This window comes from Neodiprion virginianus, chromosome 2 (genome assembly GCF_021901495.1).
Source record: "Neodiprion virginianus isolate iyNeoVirg1 chromosome 2, iyNeoVirg1.1, whole genome shotgun sequence".
Classification (NCBI taxonomy): Eukaryota; Metazoa; Arthropoda; class Insecta; order Hymenoptera; family Diprionidae; genus Neodiprion; species Neodiprion virginianus.
Window position 1 is genome coordinate 32,541,337 of NC_060878.1, and position 23,111 is coordinate 32,564,447.

The window sequence follows — 23,111 nt, forward strand, 5'->3', positions numbered from 1 at the left end:
AATCAATTATCAATTTCGATACATCGTTATGCACAAAATATTTATTGAGTCATTATAATAAGTAATTATCCAATGAATTTGAATGTGTACAGTTCATTTTCATCAAGCTAGCGTAGCTCTTTGACTGTTCTTCAAAATATCCTCGGAAAAGTCTTCGGCCCTGGAGAATTTTGCATAGCTGAAAAGTGAGAGAATGAAGAAGATATTGAAATAAAACAACGAAAGACTCGGAAGAAAGAAAGAAGCGCATATCGCAACCTTCCTTGTAAAACTATTGCACGTCTTCAAAATTAGACGCAACTTACATTCTGTTATACTTAGCCCTCTCGCTCCCATTCAATGACGGTCTCGTTGATGCCAATGCATCGATCAAATGTCTCTGAGTCACACCGACAGTACCCAATGAACCGGAAATCTCCCTTCCGTGCTGAGAAATTCCCAAAATCAAAACGTCATTACAAAACACATATGAGATTGAAATACTTCTCCATATACTCTTGGAAAGCGCACGGCCTAACCTGTAGAATTGCAGCACTTGAAGCCGAGTAGTCAGACAAAAAACAGATAGTGCAGGAGGCCCCTAAAGTGTGGCAAAGAACAAGGAATCCGTAATGTTTATAAACGTTGCCCCGATTAGTATGCGGCCCAAATACTATTCTCGTCACTCCACTCGACGCATAAACGAGTCCGGCAATGCGCTTTCCCAAGTTGTATGGTTCTTCATATGTGAACTACGTTTATCCTCCTACCCCCACCTGTGATTGGCCAACGTATACTCGATATACTCGCGTATACGCGAGGATGCCATAGATACCATGAGTCGATCATATCAATTTCACCTCCGACTGAAGTATATTTCTGTGTTGTTTCATAGATCTGGGACAGCGCGTACGCAGTCCCAACTACCAAAAATAATACGCCCGAGATATCCACATTAGGGATATTCGCAAGGTTCAGCTCGACCGTAGTGCAATGGAAGAGCCTCGTCTTGGAGGAACCGCCTTTTTGATCACGGTATCCTCTGCGCCAGGTAAGTATGCTTTTCCTCGGCAAGGGCGAGTACTTGAATGCATTCGGTCAAATTTTAACTGCGAGAAAGGCGGCAAAAGCGCATGCAGCGGTGGAGGGTATGCGACTCCTAGCAGCAAGAGGAGGAAGTATCGGGGATGTGTAGTCATGCGCTCCAAGACTGTTATCCGCATGCGCATAAACTTTTAAACAATTACACACCATGAAAGCACAAGCGTATAAATGAGATTTGAATACGCATGAGCCGGAAAAGAAACGGTAAAAGCATTCGGACGATGAAAATGAAATTCAAAATAGATTTTCATTTTTATAGAAAGAAAGTGATATAAACAATAAACATGGCAAACATTGCAGGGAATAAATGAGATTCAAAGCGAAAAACGATCACATGCAATCAGATTCAAATTTTCTTTTCATAAACGTACGCAGAATAAATTCATGATTTTTCTTTTGCGAATGAATTTATTCGGTGAATGAAGTATTATATTCACTTTGATAAATAAATTATCCCAGAACAAGCAGATCACAGTGAAATTGCTTAGTTATATGTATAGATATAGGTATACGTGCACGACAGTCCCGCGTTTCTCTATGTGTTATGAGATATTCCACGATTACGACTCCAATTTGCACCACACCGGGAGAATATCGCAAGACGGAAGGGGCGCTCAGAGCGTAAACGCGAAATCAGATAGTTCACAGCACATAGCAGATCGTTGGAAGGCAATGATTAGAAACTATGTTAATTAGACATGCTTCGCTAATGTCACCATCTTATTCGCATTAGTCCCGGCTAAGGTTTAATTCGCTTCTATGATGTCTTGTTACACTAGTCTTGTATTCGACACTATTTTGATCTAGAACGTGAAAAGTGCATGAGCACATTTTTAACGGCAAAAATGGCACCCGGATTTCTTTCCAATAAACGATTCAAGTCCACTCAAATACTTTGTTCAACTTAATAGTTGGAGTTTTGCTATACAGAAACATCGATACGCTATAAGTATAGTCATTTTCAGTACCGCGTATTATGGCGGTAACTTAAAATTATCGTAACGATTCGTTTGCAAAGGTAATTGAAGCCAAATGGCCGGCAATCGAAAGAGATTCACACGTGTGCAAAATGGTATTTCTCTCCCCAAATTATATCTTCAATAACGTTAATTTTTCGACAAAATGGTAGCGCTCGAAAAGCTGCTCACTCAAATATAACTTGGCAGTTTTATTTAATTATTAGATGCTCAATTTAGCAAAAGACAGAGAAACCGAATGAGTATCATTAACCATCAACAATACAGAGAGGTTTCCAAAATTGAACAAATTCCAATTCTTGTCTGTCCTGAAAATTTCATTTTTGCATTTCTTTTAGTCTGGTAAAATTATCATGGCAAATATCAAAGAAAACTCACAAAACAGTCTATTGAAATTATCACATTTTTTTTTTACCTAAAAACTTTAAATCTCAACAGAAATGGCATTCCAATAAAATCTTGGAGTCACATGAACCGCTCTGTACCTTTTATGGTTGAACATGCAAGTCACCGTTTAAATGGCTAAGAAAATACATACACATCTGTTGATATTTCGTAGGGGTTAAAAATAGCAAAGAGTGAAGAGCGATAACACAAAAGTCCACATGATCGCCACAAAAGCATCAACCGATATATGTTGAATTATAGTTATAATAACTTACCGATTTTACAGCAGCCAAATCCTCCTCTAATACGGTAATTCTTGCTTGAGAAAATATAGAATTCAAATCAGCTCCTGTAAAGCCCATTGTTTCAGCTGCCAGGGTATCCAAGTCCAAGGAATTCACATCAAGTTTTTGCGATTCGCACAGAGCTGTTAGTATTTCTTTTCTCTCCGTCTGAAACATGTTAAAGAAGCGAGTTAGATAAATTTTGTAGGTAGCGATGTACATACGAGTAAAACGCGATACGTGGCGTATTTATTTCATCAATAAGCATGCCCATTGATTCGCTTTTTCGTCAATTAATATTTGAATACGAATTAGTACCTTATCTGGTAACGGGCAAAGCAAAGATTTGTCTAAACGCCCTGGACGCAGAAGCGCTGGATCTAGTAAATCGGGTCGTGAGGTGGCGGCGACCACGGCAACTCCTTGCCTACCTTCAACACCGTCTAATTGAGCCAAAAACTGATTCACGACACGATCAGTGACCCCCGTGCTGTCATGGCCCCGTCTGCGTAAGGAAAAAAATAATAATTTGATTATTGCCAATGATCAAGAGAATAATATTATTCACTCGTTTTCCCGGATGAACACAGAAGTTCTTAATACTGCTTCATACCTTGGCGCAAGGCTGTCGAATTCGTCAAAGAATAATACACAAGGTTTGGCGCTGTTTGCTCTGTAGAAAAGAATAAAGGTGGATAAAATGTGGCAAGATCATTTCTTGATCACAAGAAAATTACCAACTTTTCAAATACATTTCGCACAGCCTCTTCGCTAGCTCCAATATATTTCGAAAGCAGCTCTGGACCCTGAGTGGAATATAAACATTCTAGTTACTTTCCACAAAACTAGTATCTTGTCATTTCCTTCGTCTGTAATTCTTATCTGTTACCTTGACGCTAATGAAATTCAATCCACATTCTTTGGCAATTGCACCTGCCAGCATGGTTTTACCAGTTCCTGGTGCTCCGTAGAGCAATACCCCACCTTGCTGTCTTATTGGCGCATTTTTGAAAAGTTCTGGGTACTTCAAGGGCCAGTGAAGAAGCTCTATTAACGATTGCTTCACCTCTGCTAATCCACCTATGTCTGACCATGCGTAACCAGGCCCAGAATATAGATCAATGCCTTGCAAGGACATTGGTACAGATTTGTCCAAGCTTCGGGACAGATCTTCGTCGCAGGCTATCAAAGGAGTTGTCAAGCCACTATTGACTATAACAGAAAACGCAATTCTTGCTACTATCCTTTTTTGCATCGAAAGAGCTTCTCTTAAAAAATTTCCCATTTTGGGACCCGCACGTCTTTTTACGAAACAATGGTCGAATGATTCCGGAGATACGGGGGAGCAGTTTTTAAATTTTGATATATTCGGTAACACAGTAAAAATATCTGTATACTCCTAAAATAAATCAGTAAAGCCGCACCCTATTTGAGGGGTTTAATTTGGGAATATCATGGTCACTCTTCCAAGCTGGTTTTTTTTTTTTTTTTTTTTTTTTTGAGGGGGGGGGGCTAATTTACTGAACATATAAAAACTTGATGACGCTGCTCCCCCATATCTTCGGAAGCAATCGTATGCTCAGGCTAAAACTTATTTGTGAGTATTAAGAAATCATAAAGTATCATTTGACCCTTGTTGCGGACAAATTCGTGCGGACGCCAAAATGGAAAAAGATGCCCTTATTTGAGGGAGGCTCTTTTAATTAACAATCATCAATAATAATGTATCTGTTACTAAAAAATTACCGTGTCGCCTCCAAGCACTAAAGACAGCCTTTTCTACGAATTTGGTCAAGTCTTGTGCTGTCCATCCCTCAGTTTTATTGCCATAATGATTCCAATCGACGTCGTTTGATATTTGCAACTTTGACTTCATAGCTAGCTGGAGAATGTCCATTCGATCCTCCTGGATAAAAAAAAATGTTGAAGAATTCAGTTAGTTATTTAATTACCCGTCAATTTACCAATAGGTATAGAAATTAATATACCTTTTCAAATTCAGGCACTGATAGGATAGTTCTGAAGAGATGAATACCCCGTGGAGCAGCCAACTTCCTATTTATTTTGTCAATACTTATACAGGTAGCTACAACAGCAACGTAATTTACTGCTTGATACTCAGTTATAAGGTTCAACAGCATGTCAGCAGTTCTATGAGAAACGAAGATTTTATTACAAAACAGAATTAATATTGCGAGAAAAACGGCTGAATTGATTTTGAAAATGATCAGGCAATTCACAATAATACTTATTTTCAGGAGAAATTAGTCAAAGTTCATACATATCTGCGTAGTATAGTATCCATCAATGTGAGTCAGTTACCTGACAGTGTTGATTGCATCCGGAGTATTCTCTTCATCAGCCAGAATTTTTCCTGCTATACTGTCCAAATCATCGATAAATAAAATGGCTGGTTGGTAGTAAACGCACTCCAGAATAGCTGGCAGGAAGATTTTGTGTAATGTTTCCACTTTTTTACCTGCAGAAATAATTTTTTTAATACATAAACAATTACATATGATTGATCAAAATTTAGAGTTAAAAACTGGAATACATGTTTATTCGAAGTTACAATTATCCTACCTTTTAATGATTTGCAATCAATCACGTGCACATAAACAAAATTTGGAACTTCTCTAAAAGCCTCTTTCAAAATCTGGCCTACAGTTGTCTTTCCACTACCAACTTTTCCGCATATTAGAATATTTTCTCTGTCATATCCGAAATCTGAAGCTCGATCTAAGCCCAGACTCAGTCCCAAAATAGATTTACATTCTGTTAAAAGAGATCTCAAGCCTCTGAAACAATCATTACCATTATGATTGTTGAATGAAAAAGTTGATTATTTTGTTACAATAATTCACCAATTATAACAAATCAATGGCAACTTACCGCATTGAGATAGTTTGCAAGCATACACTCTCTGGATCCTGTAAGCTTTCCATCTCGTTTTCCACACTAAATACGACATCCTTTACATGTACAGGAGTAGTTTTCAAATCATACAAATCTATCAAAGCGTAGGAAGTTGGGAGTGGGCAGAATTGAACAATGCAAGACTTATCATTCCTCAAACTCAGCACGGATAATGAATTAATAAGCACTTTATCATATATCGATTGTTCTTCGAGGAAATTTTCAAAATCTTCCAAAGAAACTGGATTGTTTTGTGGAAATAATTCTATAGCCGTAACAGGCTGCACTGAGTATTCAATCAATTCTAATGTGACTTTAGCACCCACTTTTAACTTGAGATTATGCCTGAGATTTTCCGACACGTAGACGCTTTTATAAAGCAAATGATTGGCAAAATATTCTCTGTCAATACAGTATGAACACTTTTTCAAAACCTCTTCCAGTACAAATATTTTGGCGACTACTTCTGTTATTAAATTAAGTCCTGCAGTACTGTTAGTTCGCAAATAATTCGTGTTAGTTACTTTAACGAATTGCGTATTCTGCCTCACTTTCTTAACTCGGCAATAAATCTCTCCAGAATGGAAATTCTTTGGTAAAAAACGTTGATTAATAAAAATATTGTACGGCTGTCTCAATAAGGAATCTACAGTGCTCGTGGCCTCTGTGTCTTCTATCCTTTTTACAGGTAGGACCCGGAAAGTCTGAATGATATTCTTCTTTGAATATTTCCCCACTATATTCTCAACAGATTCTTCAATATTTGCCTCTTTTTTCTTATCTGTGTCAGAAAACAAATTCGGTACCACATTTTTAAACGTATCCCAAAGACTATCAGATGAATTTTCTTTATTATCCTCTTTTACTTCCTTTTTCGGAAATGATACTGTTATCTCTGTGAACGGTTGAAGCTTTCCATACCTGTACCTAGGTTCCAGAGACTCTGAAGAGAAAAAGTGAGCCTTAAAAGTGAAAAATTACTTTTTTCTTAGTCCTTGTGTAAGAGTTTTTGAAATGAATTGGTATTTCGATAAAGGGAAACTTTGGATCTTAGGAATTATGATCAAGATCCCTGTTGGCGACAGATTGACCATTTTAAACTCACTATCGGCTTGTGGGTAAACATTTGTGTATTATTAAATATACTCACCAACATGTAATTCAACAGACAGGAACTTTGATATCCAAACAACAATTTGCTGGTCCACCGCGACAATGTTGATCTGGTTTAGTAATGACTCTTGTATTTTGTTGCTCTGCAATTCCTGTAAAACCAAATCTATGTAACAGATAACCAAATAAATAAAAAATAAGTTTATACATTCATCATTAAGGTTTAAAATTCTATATAAAATAATGAAAAACTCACCACAATTTCCCAGTCTTCGGAGCTTTTTGGCATGACAGTGACGTTAGATACAGCAGATGGATGAGCTTCAGACGATGCAAGAACATTATCTCCTTCTTGAATGCCCAAGGCTCTTGCAAAGGTTGCACTGAGCCTTAAGAATTGATCTGGACTCGGCTGAGAGTGCCAAGAGAAATAAAAGTCGCGATCATGATGCGTGATCCTGATGGCATTAGGCTGTAATTCAGTCAACAATACTCATGTAGATTCATTTGAATAGGCCCGATTTTGGTTCAGGGCTGACATTATTGACTTATGTCGCCATCTATGGAAAATTGAGTTAATGTATCGTGAACGACTGCAGTTAGATACTCGAAGAGGGTAAGAAGATATACGCAGATATACGTCCAGTTACATAATGAATGGAATTTACAGTTACAGAAAACAGTAAATGCGCATATTGATAAGATATCAAAACAAAATGGCCGCGTAATAACAATCAGTCAGGTTTGAACAACTATGAATTGGATCATACCTTTGTCGCAAGCTGTCGTTGCCAAGTAGCTGGTAAATAAACGAAGCAATTTTGGACGGTGATATATTTAACTGTGAATCGTTCAGCCTGCATTTTTTCGGAACGTATTGATGAAAATAATGACGTCTTTCAACGTTGAATAGCCGCGGCCGTGGTGGACCTTGCTTACAAACAAAATACGATCGTATCGTTGGCACCCGAGACGCAAGGTCACCGCGGCTACTTGTTGCGCGACAAGCAACGCTTGATCATTCGCTGCCGGTAATGCAAATAGTTCTGAAAATGAATAGTTACGTAATTCATATGTACGTTGACGGTTCTCTCCACCTCAAAATGAATTAGAAAGATGTCGGGTCTTCGTTTTAATCGGTCAACAGACGTACCAAGACGTACTGAGAAGTAAAACGATCGTGCTCGGCAGCCATTTTGTCAAGTGATCGTTAGTTGCATGGGTCGTCGCTAGGGGCCGTGACCGTGGAAAAATCATTGAACCAATCGTATGTCGCGAAATCTCTAACTGTGATATTTTGAACCAGCGTCAACTTCAGTTGCTCTTGAGTCGAGACGAGCGGAAAGTAGTAAAGTAACGTACCAGTTGTTGACGGATTTTTGTTAAATGAAAAAAATTACACGACCCAGGCACAAGGAATTGAATAATAAATATTAAGGTAAAAGTCTCGCGGCTTCTCTTGATCCTTGTAACGAATATATGTGAAGAAATGTGGAGAAATAATTCCCCAAATTATATCTTTCGCTTTTAAGGTCACGATAAAAATGGTGGATCCTTTGGCCAAATTGTAGATCATATCCTTATTAGCATTTCATGTTTTTCACTTATTTTATCACCCGTACTTCATCCCATCGAGTCCTTATGAAGATTGCCTTGATAATTACACAATTATATCGAAATATTCGCGGTAAATAAATTCTCTGGCATTTTGGGCGATGCCAACGACCAACGGGACGTTCGTTCGTTACCCTCGAAAAATTTTGAAATTCCTTCGATTTCTGACTCGAATGTACCGTGATCTCTAGTCCAAAATGTCGCTAGATAATCACTTCACCTGACATCATCCGTACCTAAAATTCTTACAAAAAATATGACAAAGTCTATTACAATGTAACTAGAGGAGTTGTCTTACGCTTAATTTTGACTTATTCCAAAGAAAATATCGCATTATTTTATAAAATAAAAACGCTACTGTTTACTTTCACTAAAGCTAATCGTCAAGTTTAAGAATACTGTCAAATCTGCATGCAAACAATTCTAGTGCATAAGAATCAGTTCTTCGCATTTACTTGTTAACGTTAAAATTCATTTACTTTTGAGGTTATAGCGTCGCGTAATCACGTGACAAGTCAATACATCCGAAATACTTCTTTCAACTGATAGAAAAAAAGATCACAAACTTGACAAACTAGTATAAAAAAAAACCTCGTAACAAAAACTTACGTAATGGTTACTAAAACAGAGAAACTTAAATGCTATGTATTGTACATAGTGTAATATAATGAGAAATTTCCCTTCATGTACGGCACAAAATAGGTTTACCATTTGGTGTTTGATTTAAATAATTCGTTTGCAGAACTTTTTGGGGAACTGTTGACTGTCCCCTTACGTATTACTGAAAATGGCTCCAACCAAAGTGTTAAATGGCCAAAACAAACAGAATGCCACTGGCATAGTAATACGTAAAGGAATCACAACTAGAAGTCACAATTCAATAGCTAATACTAAGCACCTGACAGTTGCAAAAGACCCAAGGATCAAACGCAAAGCAGATGCCTCTCCCTTGAAAGAAAAGACAACAAAAAGATCAGCATTAGGAAATATCACCAATGTAAGTCAGAAAAGCAATAATTCCAAACAGTCGAATAGAGTATCAGTACCAAACTAGACAACTAAACTTAATTAAAACTAAATCATCAATAAACTGATGAATAAAACGCATTTGTCGACATTTACAGGCCATCGGCAAGTCCTTAGGCGCACAAGTCCATGATGTTAAAAAGATCACAAAGAAAGCAGCGACCCAAAACAAGCCATCCACGACTTCCCTACAGTCCCTAGGAAAGATTTTAGCTAAGCCAGACAATGTTGTGCCAATCAAGCCGAAACCACCTGCACGTGTACCTGCCAAAAAAAAGGAAGATGATAAAGTAGAAGTCCCAGCTAAAATAGCAAATGCAAGGCGCAGTTTAGATCTGGAAAAGTCTGAAGATAGTTCGCTGTATGTGAGTGCTTTAGAAGACGCTGACGAGAGTTTGAAAAAATCAACACAGAGTAATTCTAGGGTAAATAAAAAAATCTGTTGGATAGAAAGTAATTTTAAAATCAAGAAATTTGTTACATGTGTGAGAAGAAGCGATTTCGAACAATTCGAGTACACAATAATGGTCCTCACTTAAGTATTGCAGAATTTATTCGCCAACAAATTTTACTGGAAAGATTTAGCTCTGTAGAAGGAAGGTTGATGGTTAAGATAGAAAGCTGCAATTTCAAAATGAGCTGAAAATTGTTTTACATTGATTTGAAGAATAGCTGCAGAAAAATTCATTCATATTCTAATTAAAGACCGCCCTGATATGTAATCTCTAGCATTATCTTCTCTCCATAAAAGGTTGATGCCAAAGATGGTACTGCAAAAGAGCCGGAAGAGAAGGTGCAGGCTTCACCTGATCCAAAAATACCTACTCTTTCGATTGCAACTCGCCTAGATGCTCCGCCTACTAACAAATTACCCACTGGTGTACAGTGGGATTTTGATGCTGAAAATTGGACTGATCCTTACCAAGTTTCTTATTATGCAATGGACACGTTTAATTACCTCAAAAGCCGGGAGGTAAATGTTTAATTGTTATACTTTTGACTAACCTCAAGTGTAAATTAAATTCAGATGAAACAGTTTGCGGAATGTTCAATTCATTATTTATGTATTTTAGCTTAGCATAAACAGGTTATCTGTTCTATTTCTATTAGCCATTGTTCCTGATTGGCGATTATATGGAAAGACAAGTTTGTTTATCTCGATGGATGAGATCTTTACTTGTCGATTGGATGGTTGAGGTCCAAGAATCCTTTGAATTAAACCACGAGACTTTGTATCTAGCTGTTAAATTAGTAGACTTGTACCTCACTAAAGTGACGGTTGGAAAAGAAACGCTCCAACTTTTAGGTGCAGCAAGTTTATTCATCGCAAGCAAATTTGACGTGAGTCTTATGATATTTCCTACTGAAAACACAGTTTGGAAACCAATTATTAGTTCTAGTTACTCAAATTTCACTATCAACAGGAAAGAATTCCGCCTATGGTCGACGACTTTTTGTACATCTGTGATGGTGCATACACACGTCGGGAACTAACTAGGATGGAAATTAACGTTTTGAAAATTATCGACTTCGACCTAGGCATTCCACTTTCTTACAGGTTCCTCAGAAGATACGCCAGGGTTTGTACTTACGCACTATTATAACATGTAAGAATGAAAAACTGATTTGAAGGACTATTAGAACCTGATTTTCAACTTACGAGTAATTCAAAAATGATGAATTGTTAATTCACCATTGGTTTAATGAACAGTGTGCCAAAGTTTCTATGCCAACTCTAACCCTGGCTCGTTACATCTTGGAGTATTCGTTAATGGATTACGCAACAATAATGTACAGCGATAGTAAAATGGCAGCCGCTGCTCTATTCATTGCTTTGCAAATGAAGGATCTAGGTGGCTGGAATGCAACCTTAGAATACTATACGGGACTCAAACTTGAGGAGATTAAAGAAATCGTGCTGGCGCTAAATCAGGGATTACACCGAAAACCTAAAGAAGCATTAGCAACAGTTCGCAACAAATACAGTCATAAGTAAATCGAATTAATATCATCTGCCTAACGTTACCAGCTCATTGCCTAATAAACTTTTAATCTCTACAATAACTAATCGAACAATGTGCTAACAATGCCGCTTTTTTTCTTTCAGGATATTTTTCGAAGTCGCAAAAGTGCCACTGAAAGAAGTATTAGATATATAGTTAGACTTGTAAGTACCGTATTATTAGTAGTTAGATACGGGGCTTGACTGGTTTTTTTTAAATAAAATAAACCTAACTGAAATACCAACCTTACAATTTTGGTTAGGATTCCAAAAGTTTTTCAAACCTGAACATTAAAAATCTAACTGTACCCCGTTTAAAGCAAGAGAAAAGAATTGAAACTGAAAAACTTTAAGTATTACTACCTAGCTACGACCTTTCTTCTTCCAATTTTTTTTTTCGTATATTTTACATTTTAACTCTAGAAATATTTGACGCAGAAACTTGAAACTAGTTTTTACAATTTATATGCACATTTTTATCAAAGTAGAAGCCGAGTTTGTACCAATGTACACTAAGTATTACCCTTTTATTCCCAAACTATTTGTACATGACTAATTTTTCAATGATACTTTACAGTCTCAGAATTTATGAATTATTTTAGTTTTTTTTTTTTTTTTTTTTTGTCCCTCTTGTTTCAAAAATTTATTTTAGCGCCACACGCTTTTACTCAGAACTAATGACTCATTTCTGACGGTTAGAATAATTTTTTTCACTTTAATATCGGTCTTATTACGCTATCATATATATTCCGATTAATTTTATATTTTTTTCTACATTTATATTTTAATATATTAGATAAATGATAATTATTATTAATAAGAATAATAAAGGTAGCGTTATCGTTCGCAGCGCATCTAAATAATAAAGTTAGAATTATCGGAACAAGGTTGAAAATGCAGAAAATTTTCATGTGTGGCGCATTGTTATGGAATTTCGTTCCACTGGTATGATGGTGAGACTGACAGACTGATGCGATGGTAAAAATGATACCACCAGGGTAGAAGGTAAATTTTGAAAATTTTTACGGAAATTAGCTCTAATCCTCTTGTGCCTTGTGCTTATTGGATTGCTCGGGGCATAATGAAATTCGACCACAAAAAAGAGTTGAATAAACAAAATATAACCAATCCATTACTATTTGTTTCTTTGTCAAACCATAAATGTTTGCCAGCTCTCAGTCGGTTCTTCGAATGTCTTTGCAATCTGTGATAAGAATCCCAATATTACGTAAAATAATTCCTGACTGAACTAACAATAACTACATGTATTTTAACTAATGCTAGTTAGTTGTAATTCGTACCTAGAGTTTTTTTTATATATGAGTAAAATTTGAAATTATATCGGCAAAAAATTTTAAAATCAAAAGTACGCATGTGAAACCACATCAGTAAGGTCTCAATGATTTACACAAGCCTCTAAAGATATTTGTACAAACGTCACGTATCAATTTGTACAATATATACGTGACCCTTTTCCAAATGGAATAAGCTGTATATAACTCCAAAAGCTTCTGAAATTCTTTGTTACGGATTTCGAATAGTAATAACCGTAAAACAGTATTTGCGTGTCAGAGCCCCATAAATCTGAGATTTCTCTTAGTGTATATAATAACAATGGTAATAATAATGTAATGTATGTTTCTTTTTTATCATCGATGAATGTACTATGATCTATTTTTATAAATTGTTGTGTGTATGTGAATTATTATAAACGAATACGTTAATATAAATTAATAAAATCATGAGATGTGATTAATTCTGGCAATAAATTTTCCCTTGTACTTGTACGTTCGGCTGATTCCTTAACATCAAAATCGAAAATTCGTTATTCCAATTACTCTGTATAATTTAATTCACCACGATTCTGAAGACAGGACCTTTTTTTGCTTGATCCGTATAGTTGATACAATTTTACTGTGCTCTAAGCTTTACATTTAGTATCCAATTTAAAACTAAAAACGGAAAACCGTTGGTAGTTAACAGAATATTTGCCTTCATCGGCGAATCATTTGATAATTAACGAAATTTCTTTATTAAAAATTATTGATCTGGGCAGATAGTACACCATACATATATTAACAATAATTGGTATAAATTTTTAAAATGCAGGTACACTGTTATTCAACTGGATGTAACAATATTCATATATCTCCGAATCACGAAATGAGACATTTTGCCGCTCATCTTATTTCTTTGAGAACTTTGTGTACACAACCTTTAGAATTTTATTCAGGCTTTTTGGAGAAGATTAAAAATCGTGTAACGAACAACTTGGAATAGATATTGAATTCCTCCTCATTTTTACTGTATCAACTAGATAACGAAGCTTTACTGCTCATTTTGAAACAAGAGCAATAAATGCTGGAGAATTTGAAGTCTAGATGTGGGTATATCCAGTATTCTTTCATATTTAGCGAAACCTGATGATAATTTATTTTATGATTCTAAGACGCCATTTCAGAAATTATATTATAAACAGACATGTAACGGCAATTCGATGTATACACGAGTCAAATAAAATTTTTTTCATCATGTTTTACTCCAAAAACCTTGACTTATAATCAGAACAATACATTAGCAAGGAACTTTCCGGCGCCCGAAATAATGCTGAAATAATCATTTGTTTTGAATAGATTCTAAATTTACATACTGCAGAAAGTTCTGAGAAGTATACCTCAACTGACATTCAGTAACAATACGGGGAAGTTTGAACGACAAAACAGAACTGTTGTTATTGTCTGCAGAATACCATAGAACTACACCATAAATAATATAATATATCATATCACAATTTTTTAGTCATGACTTAAGCTTGGACCCTACTTATTCGGTATTATGTGTCTACTGTCTACCTAGGTCTGAAACTTATCGAATATTTGGGATTTAGAACTGCACTTGTTATCTCATAAGCAACTAGCAATATTTATTTTCAGTAAAGAAAAAGATTGCCCAACAAGAAAAATGACTTCAACTGCTTCATAGCCGCGTTTCGATTGAGTTATACGTTATCTATGTCATATTCCAACAGACTAACTTAGACAATTTTTCTATAAAACTTAATATGGATTAAATTTACATCCATGTAGAAAAAGTAAGAGTTTTTCAGTTTATCAGGTCGCGTAACTATATGTACACCTTCGAATTTATTAGATAAATTATTCACGATTCATATTTTTACAATGCAACGCGATACTGTTAAAAACTGAATTACTAATACTTGCTTCCTATGTACGTATATACACCCAAAGAATAGGTGAATAGCACTGGTCGATAGTAAACTTTACACATACCGAAACTGAATTACAAGGTGTGATGTGAGACATGTGACACCTACCTTGTGGGTGACAACTATGTTTATAATCGATCAAGATGTCTCTTCCATCGGCGTTCGTCTTGCTTCTAATCGTTTACATCTCGGACATTCCTTTCTACTGGACTTCTGTTTGCAATGGGCGTGAAAACACGCTCCGCAATCATCACATCTCATAACTTTTAGCACCTGCCAAGGAAATATAATTTCTTTTGAACAGCATAGTTCGCACACAAATCCCCGAGCTAGACAAAGCTGAAAATAAAATCACAGAATAATTATAAGCCAAAGAATTAAAAATTCACCTGTAACCTCTATTAGCGAATGTAGTAACGATTTTCTTAAAACGTAGAGAAATCGAACAATTATTGGTTGAACCGATGAATTGTGAAAATCTGATGCAAGATGCTTACTTCACATTGCACAACGTGACTGGAACAAGCTTCTACTAAGTCCTTCAATCGTTCAGGCAGCAGTCCAACTTTGACTTGGACAAAATCTTGAATAGCATATACATGTGGATCATTTAGTATGTATATTGGTTCATTATGTAAAGCTTCCTGCAATCTGTACAGAACAGGTGAAAAACCGCTCAATAAGCTATATTCTTTTACTGGAAGACTAAAAGACCTTTATAAATCGAATGCTAATACTGCCAACACTTACTCTACAGCAAATCGGCAGGTGAATAGGAAATCTTTTAGATAGAACAGCTGTGTCCGTAATATTCTAGTTTTTTCTAATTGTTTAATGCGTCTATACAGCAGTGGATTTAAGTCGTTTACTTGAAACAAAGGATCTGCTGTCATTTGATCCAACAATCGATACGAGAAATTTGATACGGAATACCTGCAATCAAATGTAGTTTCCATAGTCTCGCTATCCAAACGCTTATGTAAACTAACTGTGTATTTACTAATTGAATATTTATTAATTATTATCACTTCTTAAGAGTCTAAAATTTTAAGCTTCTAAAGATTGATCATTAAATTACCTATTAAAATCCCATTTGGAAAGAATTTTTCCAGGTAGTATAGTGAGCTGATTGGTATGACATCCAGTGCAAAAATATCTTCCCAAATATTCACAATATCGAAATCGATTCGCATATTCTACAGCAACTTTCATGCCACATCCTGCACACCGATAGTTCTGTTTGGCCATAAGTATTCTCCGTCTGTACATGAAGCGATGTAACGGATTTAAATTGAATATTCATTCGCCCTTAAGTACCGTTAAAATTTATATCAAACTTACACAGGTGCTGGTTGAGGTGTAAAAATGATTTGAGGCCGCGGAGGTGCCCATTCCATCGTTCCACGCAACAGGGTCGCCTGAGTCATGTCCTCATTTTCAGCTTCATCAGGGCTAACAGGCCAGCTAGTTGGCAATGGAAGAAGCTGAAAAAATATTATCAAACTATAAAATCTTCTACTTGAGAAGAAATTTTAGTTTAAGAAATATTATACATATAAAACAAATATTAAATGTCTCATATTTTACCTGCTGTGGGGCATCCTGTTCAGAAACAAGCCACTCCAATTCACTAGCCCTCGGCAATTGTTTTTCACTGAACCGTCTTATGAGACACAAAGCAACACCTTCAGCAGACACAATGCTTTCAGTGAGTGTTGATTCTGTTCCATGCCTCGTCAGAGTTCTACATAATTCAGCCTCCGAATATAACGGTCCCATGGACATAGATACACCTGAGAATTGGACATATTTATGTCAGAAAAAAATAAATGTGCAGTCACTACACATACATCATTGAGATTGATCACAAAGTAAACTTACCGGAGTTTCTTAGTTGAGAAATATTTCTTATGTCACCAACTTCCAAATCGTCAACATCATCTGTTGAAATACTTTCAGATGGTGTTCCTGGTGAAGTCGATAATGGACTGACACTTTGATCAGTTGTTGTAGCTGAAATATATTCCATCCAAATAAAAAAGTTGTAGTAACACAGAAAAAGCTCGTTTATTTACAAAAGTGTTACCTGTTACTTACTATCTGTCTTCCCATCACTGAGAAGATCACGACTCCATGCACCTCTTTGCTTTTCCTGTTGTCTTTGTCGCCGTCGTAGCCTAATTCGTTGTTTTAAATTATTGATCTCCTCATCACTTTCATCAATTATTTCATCAACCAAATTCAACTGATTGTTACATTTCACCTAACAATTTAATAATCAATTCAATCAGGAACAATTACAAATTAAACTGACTTTTAAAGAATAATCAAATCTTAGGCAATAGTGTAGAGTAATTTCAAACCTGTTCAATGGCTGCTATCATAGCTTCAGAAATACTGAAATGCGCGTTTTCTCTATCCAACTCTGCATTAGCCCTAGTAAATTGCGCTGATGACAAAAAGCTTGTGAGACTCTGACCCTCGAGGGGCCTGGGAAAATATCCTGTAGCCATTGGCTGCACACTACTACCGCCGTCTTCCATGAAGCTTTTTTTTGGTGTTCTATAATCCTTCTGACCTTCTACTTCTGAACTCCACGACCCCGTGAATTCCGGAGCTGAATCTGGTAGCAGAGTTGTTTTTCGTCTATCAGTCTTTTGCGTTGCTCCAATCTTAATCGTATTGCTGGTAAGATGCTTCAACTTGAACTCTACAGGTTTCTTAGGCGACTTAGGTAATGCTTCAGTTACACTTTTCACAATATTGTCGTCATAATTCAAAGTATCTGAACTCCCGTCACTTGACTTCATATCTAACTGCTTATCATGCAAGATTTTTACTTTCTTGCGAGACTTTCTTACCGGGCTATTCTTTTTAAAAACTTTTCCGTCTACGTTTGATGTTGTACCCTTAGACTGGACTTCGGTATAATCAACTTTGATTACATTTGATAATTTATACGAGTCAGTGCTACAACTGTATGATGTTCTGTTTGTACCAATAAAAAACTTGGCTGGACTCGTGGGCTGAGGTATAGTTAAATTGTGAAGGTTTTCATGATTTTCGTTTAATGTAGGAAGACTACTCCACACTTTCAGAGAGAAGTCAATATCAGTTTTCGTTATCACTGGCTCAGAATTTATTTTACATTTCCTCTCCTTCATAATACTGCTTGGATTCTCTGAAATCTTTCTATCATTCAAATTTGATTGCGCCATACTCCCAGCTACACCTGTATGATACTTTTCATAGCTATTTGTATTCTCTATATTTACAATACCCCACTTTTTATAAGATAGATTTGTGGGATAAGATGATGATCTGCGATGCCTATTCGGACTATTTTTACCCAAATCCCAATTTGGAAGAAACTGTAATTATATATAGCAAAATTTCATCATATAAATATTAACAAGCATGAGACGAAGTTAATAATATACCTAGCATACTACAAGAAATAAGGAATGGTCTAGAAGGTATCAAATATTTTGTAGTCTGGCAGTAACAGTAAGGCTCAGGTAGATAGACTTACCAAGCATGGATCAATTTCCGTTAAAAGAGAGGGCTGATTCTTTTCGACAGCTCTTAGACAGATAAGAGTAGCTTCTGCAAGACTTTCCTGGCACAAGAAAGCCCAAGGTTCAAGGCAGGACAACAAGTGCTCCTTGTCCGATAAAAGCCAAGAAAGCTTCTGAGAGAGGGAATGACTTTCCAAACTAGAAAAAGACATCAGAAGCTTCTGAATTCTATCAAATGATGATTCTATTGAGCAGATATCAATATCAAATTAATCAGTAAAGTTCACATGTCTAAGCTGTGAACATTATATCACATACCTGGTGCTAGATTAGATAGTAATCATTGTACCATTGCATAATAATAAGATAAATATACCATGAAATATGTATATACCAAGATTGCATGTGCCAATATTGTTTCAGGGGTTACATGGGTTTGGAAATTTCAAAAAATCCATTTTTAACATTTTTTTCACCTAATAGTACAACATGTCAAAAATATTTTCCCAAAGTTTCAAGTCAATTGAAGTAAACGGCTAGGGGAGAGAGCCTTCGGAAATTCCTCTTATTAGGCTAGACCGGCCAGGAGCATCGCAGGTATATCGTTCTTTCTTCAAAACAAAATTTTTGAAGTCAGTGGCCGTGATCTCTCAAAAACAAATGCACCGATCTTATAGAAATTTTGCACACTTCTTCTAGATAGGACTGACTAGTGAACGCATGAAGAATTTTTTTTTCTTCAGTCATAACTTATTTTACAAAGCAATATGTTATGTAAAGTCTACCGAAAAGCGTACTTTTTTGCAAAAAGCTTAGCCAAAAATTCAAATTTCAATTAGAAAAAAATCCTTTGTTCATTCACTAGCTATACTCACCTATTAACAGAAAATATTTGGTGTTTAGATTTCAAATAAAGCTAGCATGGGTTATCGTGACCACCGCAAGATCACTGGGTCTCCAAAATTCAGTTCTGAACAGCTAAATTTTTGAATGCAAATTTTATGAAATATCGTTTAAATATTGTTCTTTCATATGGCTTAAGCTTGAATCAAATAGTCTTTCACTTATATTTTTTTTGAATACGAGAAAATATCCTTTTTTTCTACCTTTGAAACCCATGCAACCCCTTAAATATCCAAATATGAGAGTCTTCTCTGTACTGAAGAATACGTTCTCAAACGGCCATTCTCTGAGAATTTTCAGTTCAAATTTTCAATAGTGTTTAATTCCAAAACAAAAGCTTGTTATAACATGGTAGCCACTAAAAATAGTATATCAAATTCTCTGACCAAAATATATTTTTTCCCTTGATCGAAATTAGAACCAATAGTGCCAATTATTCAAGTATCTAATAAATACAGCTCCGAATCAATCGGTATTCAAAATACCCTTGTGATCTATTTAATGGTTACAAAACCGAGCAATACAAACAATTCTTAGAATTTTGCTTTTTTGTGAAGGAAATTTATTCCTTGTCTTTTCATACGGCCACAAAATGCTCAGACTGATTTAAAAATTCACTGACTTCCCAGTTTACCCTGACTAGTGGCCACCATGTGTTGTACAACTATTCATTGTATATACTCGAATATTAAAATTTAGTACTCCGTTATTACGAGATTGAGATTCTTAGAGAAAATCGGATTTGAGAAAACAATTAGTCATTAAATTTCTGACCGATTCACAAATGCAACTGAAGTTATTTTTGTCATACATTTAGTATTTGCAATACTTACACAATCGCAAATATTTTTAGTTACTATAAAGATAGAATTTCCAGTGTTTTCAGCACTGTCTGATATATTCCTAGTCACTACAGACATGGAGGGACTGGCCAATTTATACTTATTGTTACATAAATAAAATGAATGCAGGAATTATTTTTAATAAACAACTGAAAGTACCTCTTATACAGCCACAACAGATCTTTTCGTGATCCTATCTTTACCGGTATATTTGAAAGATAATCGTCAGACTCATGGACAGATGGGGATGTAGCCAAAGAGGGTTGTAGCCAATTTAACCCTTGTATGAAAACCCAACAATCCGGTTCACCCTTGCAAGTATAGAGTAATAGAAGTAAATTACTTTTTTTATTGAAAGTTTAACTCTATACTTTAACCATTTTACGCAGCGTAATGTACGTTGCAATTTGTGTATGAGAAGCATGTGACTCTCACCATTGAATCGAAGACTCGACTCCCATGCCTGAATATTCTTTCCATGCATTTATGGAGTCGATTCAAACCTCCGTACACATTCCAGACATTAGAGACTTGACTAACTAACAGTCCTTCGACAGTAGATCGAAGGTACTGTAGAAGCTGCTGGTGTTCCCTGATGTGTGGATCTTGCATAGATGTCATCATGATTCTGCATGTAACAAGGCAAATGAGGAATATGGCGATTATATTATCATTTTGCAAACATTATCGGACTCAAGGAGAGGCCATGATTCATGTTATCGGTTTCAAATAATATCGTAATTATACAGTGAATCATAAATCACAGTGCACACTGCACAATTCTGATCTGACAGCCGGAAGCGGGAGGCACGGATCGTACGTATCACAATCGTTAAAAAGTCACGCCCCCTCGACTTCGATCGAATAACATCCTTATTTATTTGCAAAAAAAAAAATCCTTGTTACGTGGTAATTACCTCTCACTCTGTCCAAAGACCTCTGAGTAGCTAGTTTCCGGTTCTGTTCAATGGTTTTCGTATAATAATATGATTCTGCAAAACTCTCATATTTTGTAAACACTCTTCTCACGAGACCAATGTCTATATATTGGAACGTACGCAGTTCAAATTTCAACGGTCGGTAAGGCAGAGTTTGGTCAACGTGTAACTGTGGAACCATATGACCGACTGCTTCGAAACTCCTGGTAACTAGAGTTATGTAGTAGACATACACTTAGCTCGTCCGGCTTGGACAGCTTGGCGCTAGCTTCACATCGCGAAGTACAATGCTTCAACAATGTTCAACCTATAGATAGACGGGATAGACGAACTGTATCACGGTAGGTATGTATACTGTATACAAGGCATTCTATTTAAAACATTTTCAAATTGTAATACTCTGTATTTTTGTACTGAATAGTTTATTTGTTTCTCAATTTATATTTATTGTTCTTTAGTTTTCAGAAAATCTAATCTGTTTAGAAATGTTTCACTTAGCTATTTACTTCACTAAATAGCATATTCACTTAATGATACTTCCATCTTTTGCAAGCTTATCAATGTCTATCGCCCCCAAAGTGCAAAGACAAACTAGTGCAGCTCCTTGCTCAGCCCATTTCTTGTTTTTTTCCCTGAAAAATGAAATAATGTTTTTTACTGTTTGAAGACAAAACGGGTAGCATTAATTCTACACCCAATTTGGATTCTTACCAAAATGAAGAACTGTATTTTTTTCCATTCACTGATACTACTGAGCGAAATAATTTATCTTCTTGCTCAGTATGATAGACTGGGAAATTAGTCCTGTTTTCCTTGGTCCATTTCAAAAGCCTCGTCTTCGGTAGCTCTAGATCATGAGTGTAGCTATTACGTATAAAAGCACACTGCATCACAACCACATCATCCTCTTCAAATTTTCTCTTCACTCCTTTTTGTCGATCTAAAGAGGTGGGGATCACTTGAAACCTACCCTGAATGCCTCTGTCTAAGTACTCTTTCCGTTTAGTCCTGCAATAATCTCCCATATCCCAGATAGAACTGAAAAAAAGTTGAATCATTATTTGCTTCTTCTAGGAAATCTTCACATCATTGAACCCACGATAATTAATGCTTGGTATAAATTTTACCAAATCTGCTGAAGCGTTTGAGCTTCTAGAAACGCTTTTCCTTTTGGAGTTTCCTGTAACTCTCGGAGAATATTTTGTATACAGTACTTTGTATTCGATGGGGCATTGTCGTAGTCAATAGCATATTTTAAATAAGACTGTATTACATCTTCAATGGGGAGTATACCCTCTTTTCGAAATATTGAACAATTCCATTCAGCAGCTCTAGCGAGCATCACACTACTGCAGCCTGTTTCTTCTTTGAATTTCAATATGTCTGAATGTTTTTCGATTTCCTTTGACCCCCCATTTGCAATAACTGGAATCGGCAATTGTTTAGCAACTTCTCTGATTATATGACAGTGATTTACATGTTGTGGTCTTTCATCTTTGGTCCTTCCATGAATCGCGATCGCGGATATACCCGTTGAAACTAGTTCCTTGCACAATGCATAAGTTCTGTCTACCGTTGGAAATATCCTGATCTTACACGTGACAGGAATCATTAATCCATTAACTAGTCTGTTCAGAATTTCCTTGGCCATTTCTGGTTGCTCAAGAAGCGCTGCTCCCATGCCGCCAAGAATTGAAAATTTTTTGGGACATCCCATGTTGACGTCGATACCAGCTACATCGTTCTGCACCATTTTTCCGACTTTCAAGGCTCTCTCTGCATCACAGGTGCCAAGCTGAAGAACAACGAACTTTTTCTCTCGATTGCAAGTTCGGAATATTACGGTACCGTCCGTTTTATCAATAAAATCAACGGTCCCCAAGACGTCTGAAAATTATAAACGAAAAATTGTTTATTCACATTTACTTTAAATTCACCGCCTGCATTGCCATTTCTGATCTCCACTGGTAAGATAGAACTACCATTTTCTCGACGAACCGAGCGTAGCAATTTCCAATCGATAAGCTCTTCTGTATAAACAATGTCAGCGCCGTAATCCAAGGCTAAAAGTCGCATCGGTAGCGTTCCAATGCGGACCATCGGTGCTAAAATAATCTTCTCACTATAATCCAGCCTTTCGTCCATTATAAAAAAAGATGACTTGCTTATCGAACTGACGTTTCAAATCAATTCAAATAACTACTCGATCTTAAAACTTGGAGATAGAATTAAGGGTAGAATAGAATGACGATACACCGGAACTTCACCCATAATAAAGTCAC

General features: G+C 36.2%; 4 protein-coding genes and 1 non-coding gene across 8 annotated transcripts; 1 reads left to right on the forward strand and 4 right to left on the reverse strand.

Moving 5' to 3' along the window:
- Window positions 1-25: 25 nt before the first annotated feature.
- On the reverse strand, window positions 26-7,671 carry LOC124298730 (peroxisome biogenesis factor 1). Of its 2 annotated transcripts, XM_046751138.1 has the most exons (15): window positions 7,531-7,671; window positions 7,017-7,232; window positions 6,798-6,912; window positions 5,624-6,590; window positions 5,315-5,529; window positions 5,054-5,210; window positions 4,720-4,882; window positions 4,478-4,637; window positions 3,621-3,943; window positions 3,473-3,537; window positions 3,345-3,404; window positions 3,050-3,236; window positions 2,723-2,899; window positions 306-427; window positions 26-178 (listed from the first exon to the last, which is right to left on the reverse strand). In XM_046751138.1, exons 1-15 carry the CDS (start codon window positions 7,621-7,623, stop codon window positions 103-105), a joined length of 3,096 nt encoding a protein of 1,031 aa, XP_046607094.1. In that variant the 5' UTR covers window positions 7,624-7,671; the 3' UTR covers window positions 26-102. The 2 variants fall into 2 exon arrangements, with proteins under 2 accessions (XP_046607094.1, XP_046607095.1); XM_046751139.1 differs by lacking the exon at window positions 7,531-7,671 and having other exon boundaries at window positions 5,624-6,609; window positions 7,017-7,038.
- On the reverse strand, window positions 877-1,038 carry LOC124299410 (U1 spliceosomal RNA). The gene has a single exon (XR_006907004.1). It is a non-coding gene; the product is annotated as a U1 spliceosomal RNA (small nuclear RNA).
- A 12-nt stretch (window positions 7,672-7,683) lies between the features above and the next one.
- LOC124298735 (G2/mitotic-specific cyclin-B3) lies at window positions 7,684-12,530 on the forward strand. 2 transcript variants are annotated; one of them, XM_046751151.1, is made up of 8 exons: window positions 7,684-7,791; window positions 9,117-9,371; window positions 9,499-9,825; window positions 10,152-10,373; window positions 10,511-10,741; window positions 10,825-10,980; window positions 11,112-11,392; window positions 11,508-12,530. In XM_046751151.1, the coding sequence occupies exons 2-8, from the start codon at window positions 9,162-9,164 to the stop codon at window positions 11,557-11,559; spliced, it is 1,479 nt and encodes a 492-aa protein (XP_046607107.1). In that variant the 5' UTR covers window positions 7,684-7,791; window positions 9,117-9,161; the 3' UTR covers window positions 11,560-12,530. The 2 variants fall into 2 exon arrangements, with proteins under 2 accessions (XP_046607107.1, XP_046607106.1); XM_046751150.1 differs by lacking the exon at window positions 7,684-7,791 and adding an exon at window positions 8,015-8,198.
- Window positions 9,563-20,737, reverse strand: LOC124298731 (run domain Beclin-1-interacting and cysteine-rich domain-containing protein). 2 transcript variants are annotated; one of them, XM_046751141.1, is made up of 13 exons: window positions 20,327-20,737; window positions 20,051-20,202; window positions 18,161-18,344; window positions 16,992-17,999; window positions 16,726-16,891; window positions 16,510-16,641; window positions 16,216-16,421; window positions 15,970-16,112; window positions 15,707-15,889; window positions 15,379-15,561; window positions 15,126-15,279; window positions 14,737-14,967; window positions 9,563-9,664 (listed from the first exon to the last, which is right to left on the reverse strand). In XM_046751141.1, the coding sequence occupies exons 1-12, from the start codon at window positions 20,513-20,515 to the stop codon at window positions 14,767-14,769; spliced, it is 2,901 nt and encodes a 966-aa protein (XP_046607097.1). In that variant the 5' UTR covers window positions 20,516-20,737; the 3' UTR covers window positions 9,563-9,664; window positions 14,737-14,766. The 2 variants fall into 2 exon arrangements, with proteins under 2 accessions (XP_046607097.1, XP_046607096.1); XM_046751140.1 differs by lacking the exon at window positions 9,563-9,664 and having other exon boundaries at window positions 12,719-14,967; window positions 20,327-20,736.
- Window positions 20,738-21,243: 506 nt separating this feature from the next.
- LOC124298739 (tRNA-dihydrouridine(20) synthase [NAD(P)+]-like) lies at window positions 21,244-23,108 on the reverse strand. Its single transcript, XM_046751157.1, has 4 exons — window positions 22,812-23,108; window positions 21,957-22,716; window positions 21,541-21,867; window positions 21,244-21,461 (listed from the first exon to the last, which is right to left on the reverse strand). Exons 1-4 carry the CDS (start codon window positions 22,972-22,974, stop codon window positions 21,353-21,355), a joined length of 1,359 nt encoding a protein of 452 aa, XP_046607113.1. The 5' UTR covers window positions 22,975-23,108; the 3' UTR covers window positions 21,244-21,352.
- Between the last annotated feature and the right edge of the window lie 3 nt (window positions 23,109-23,111).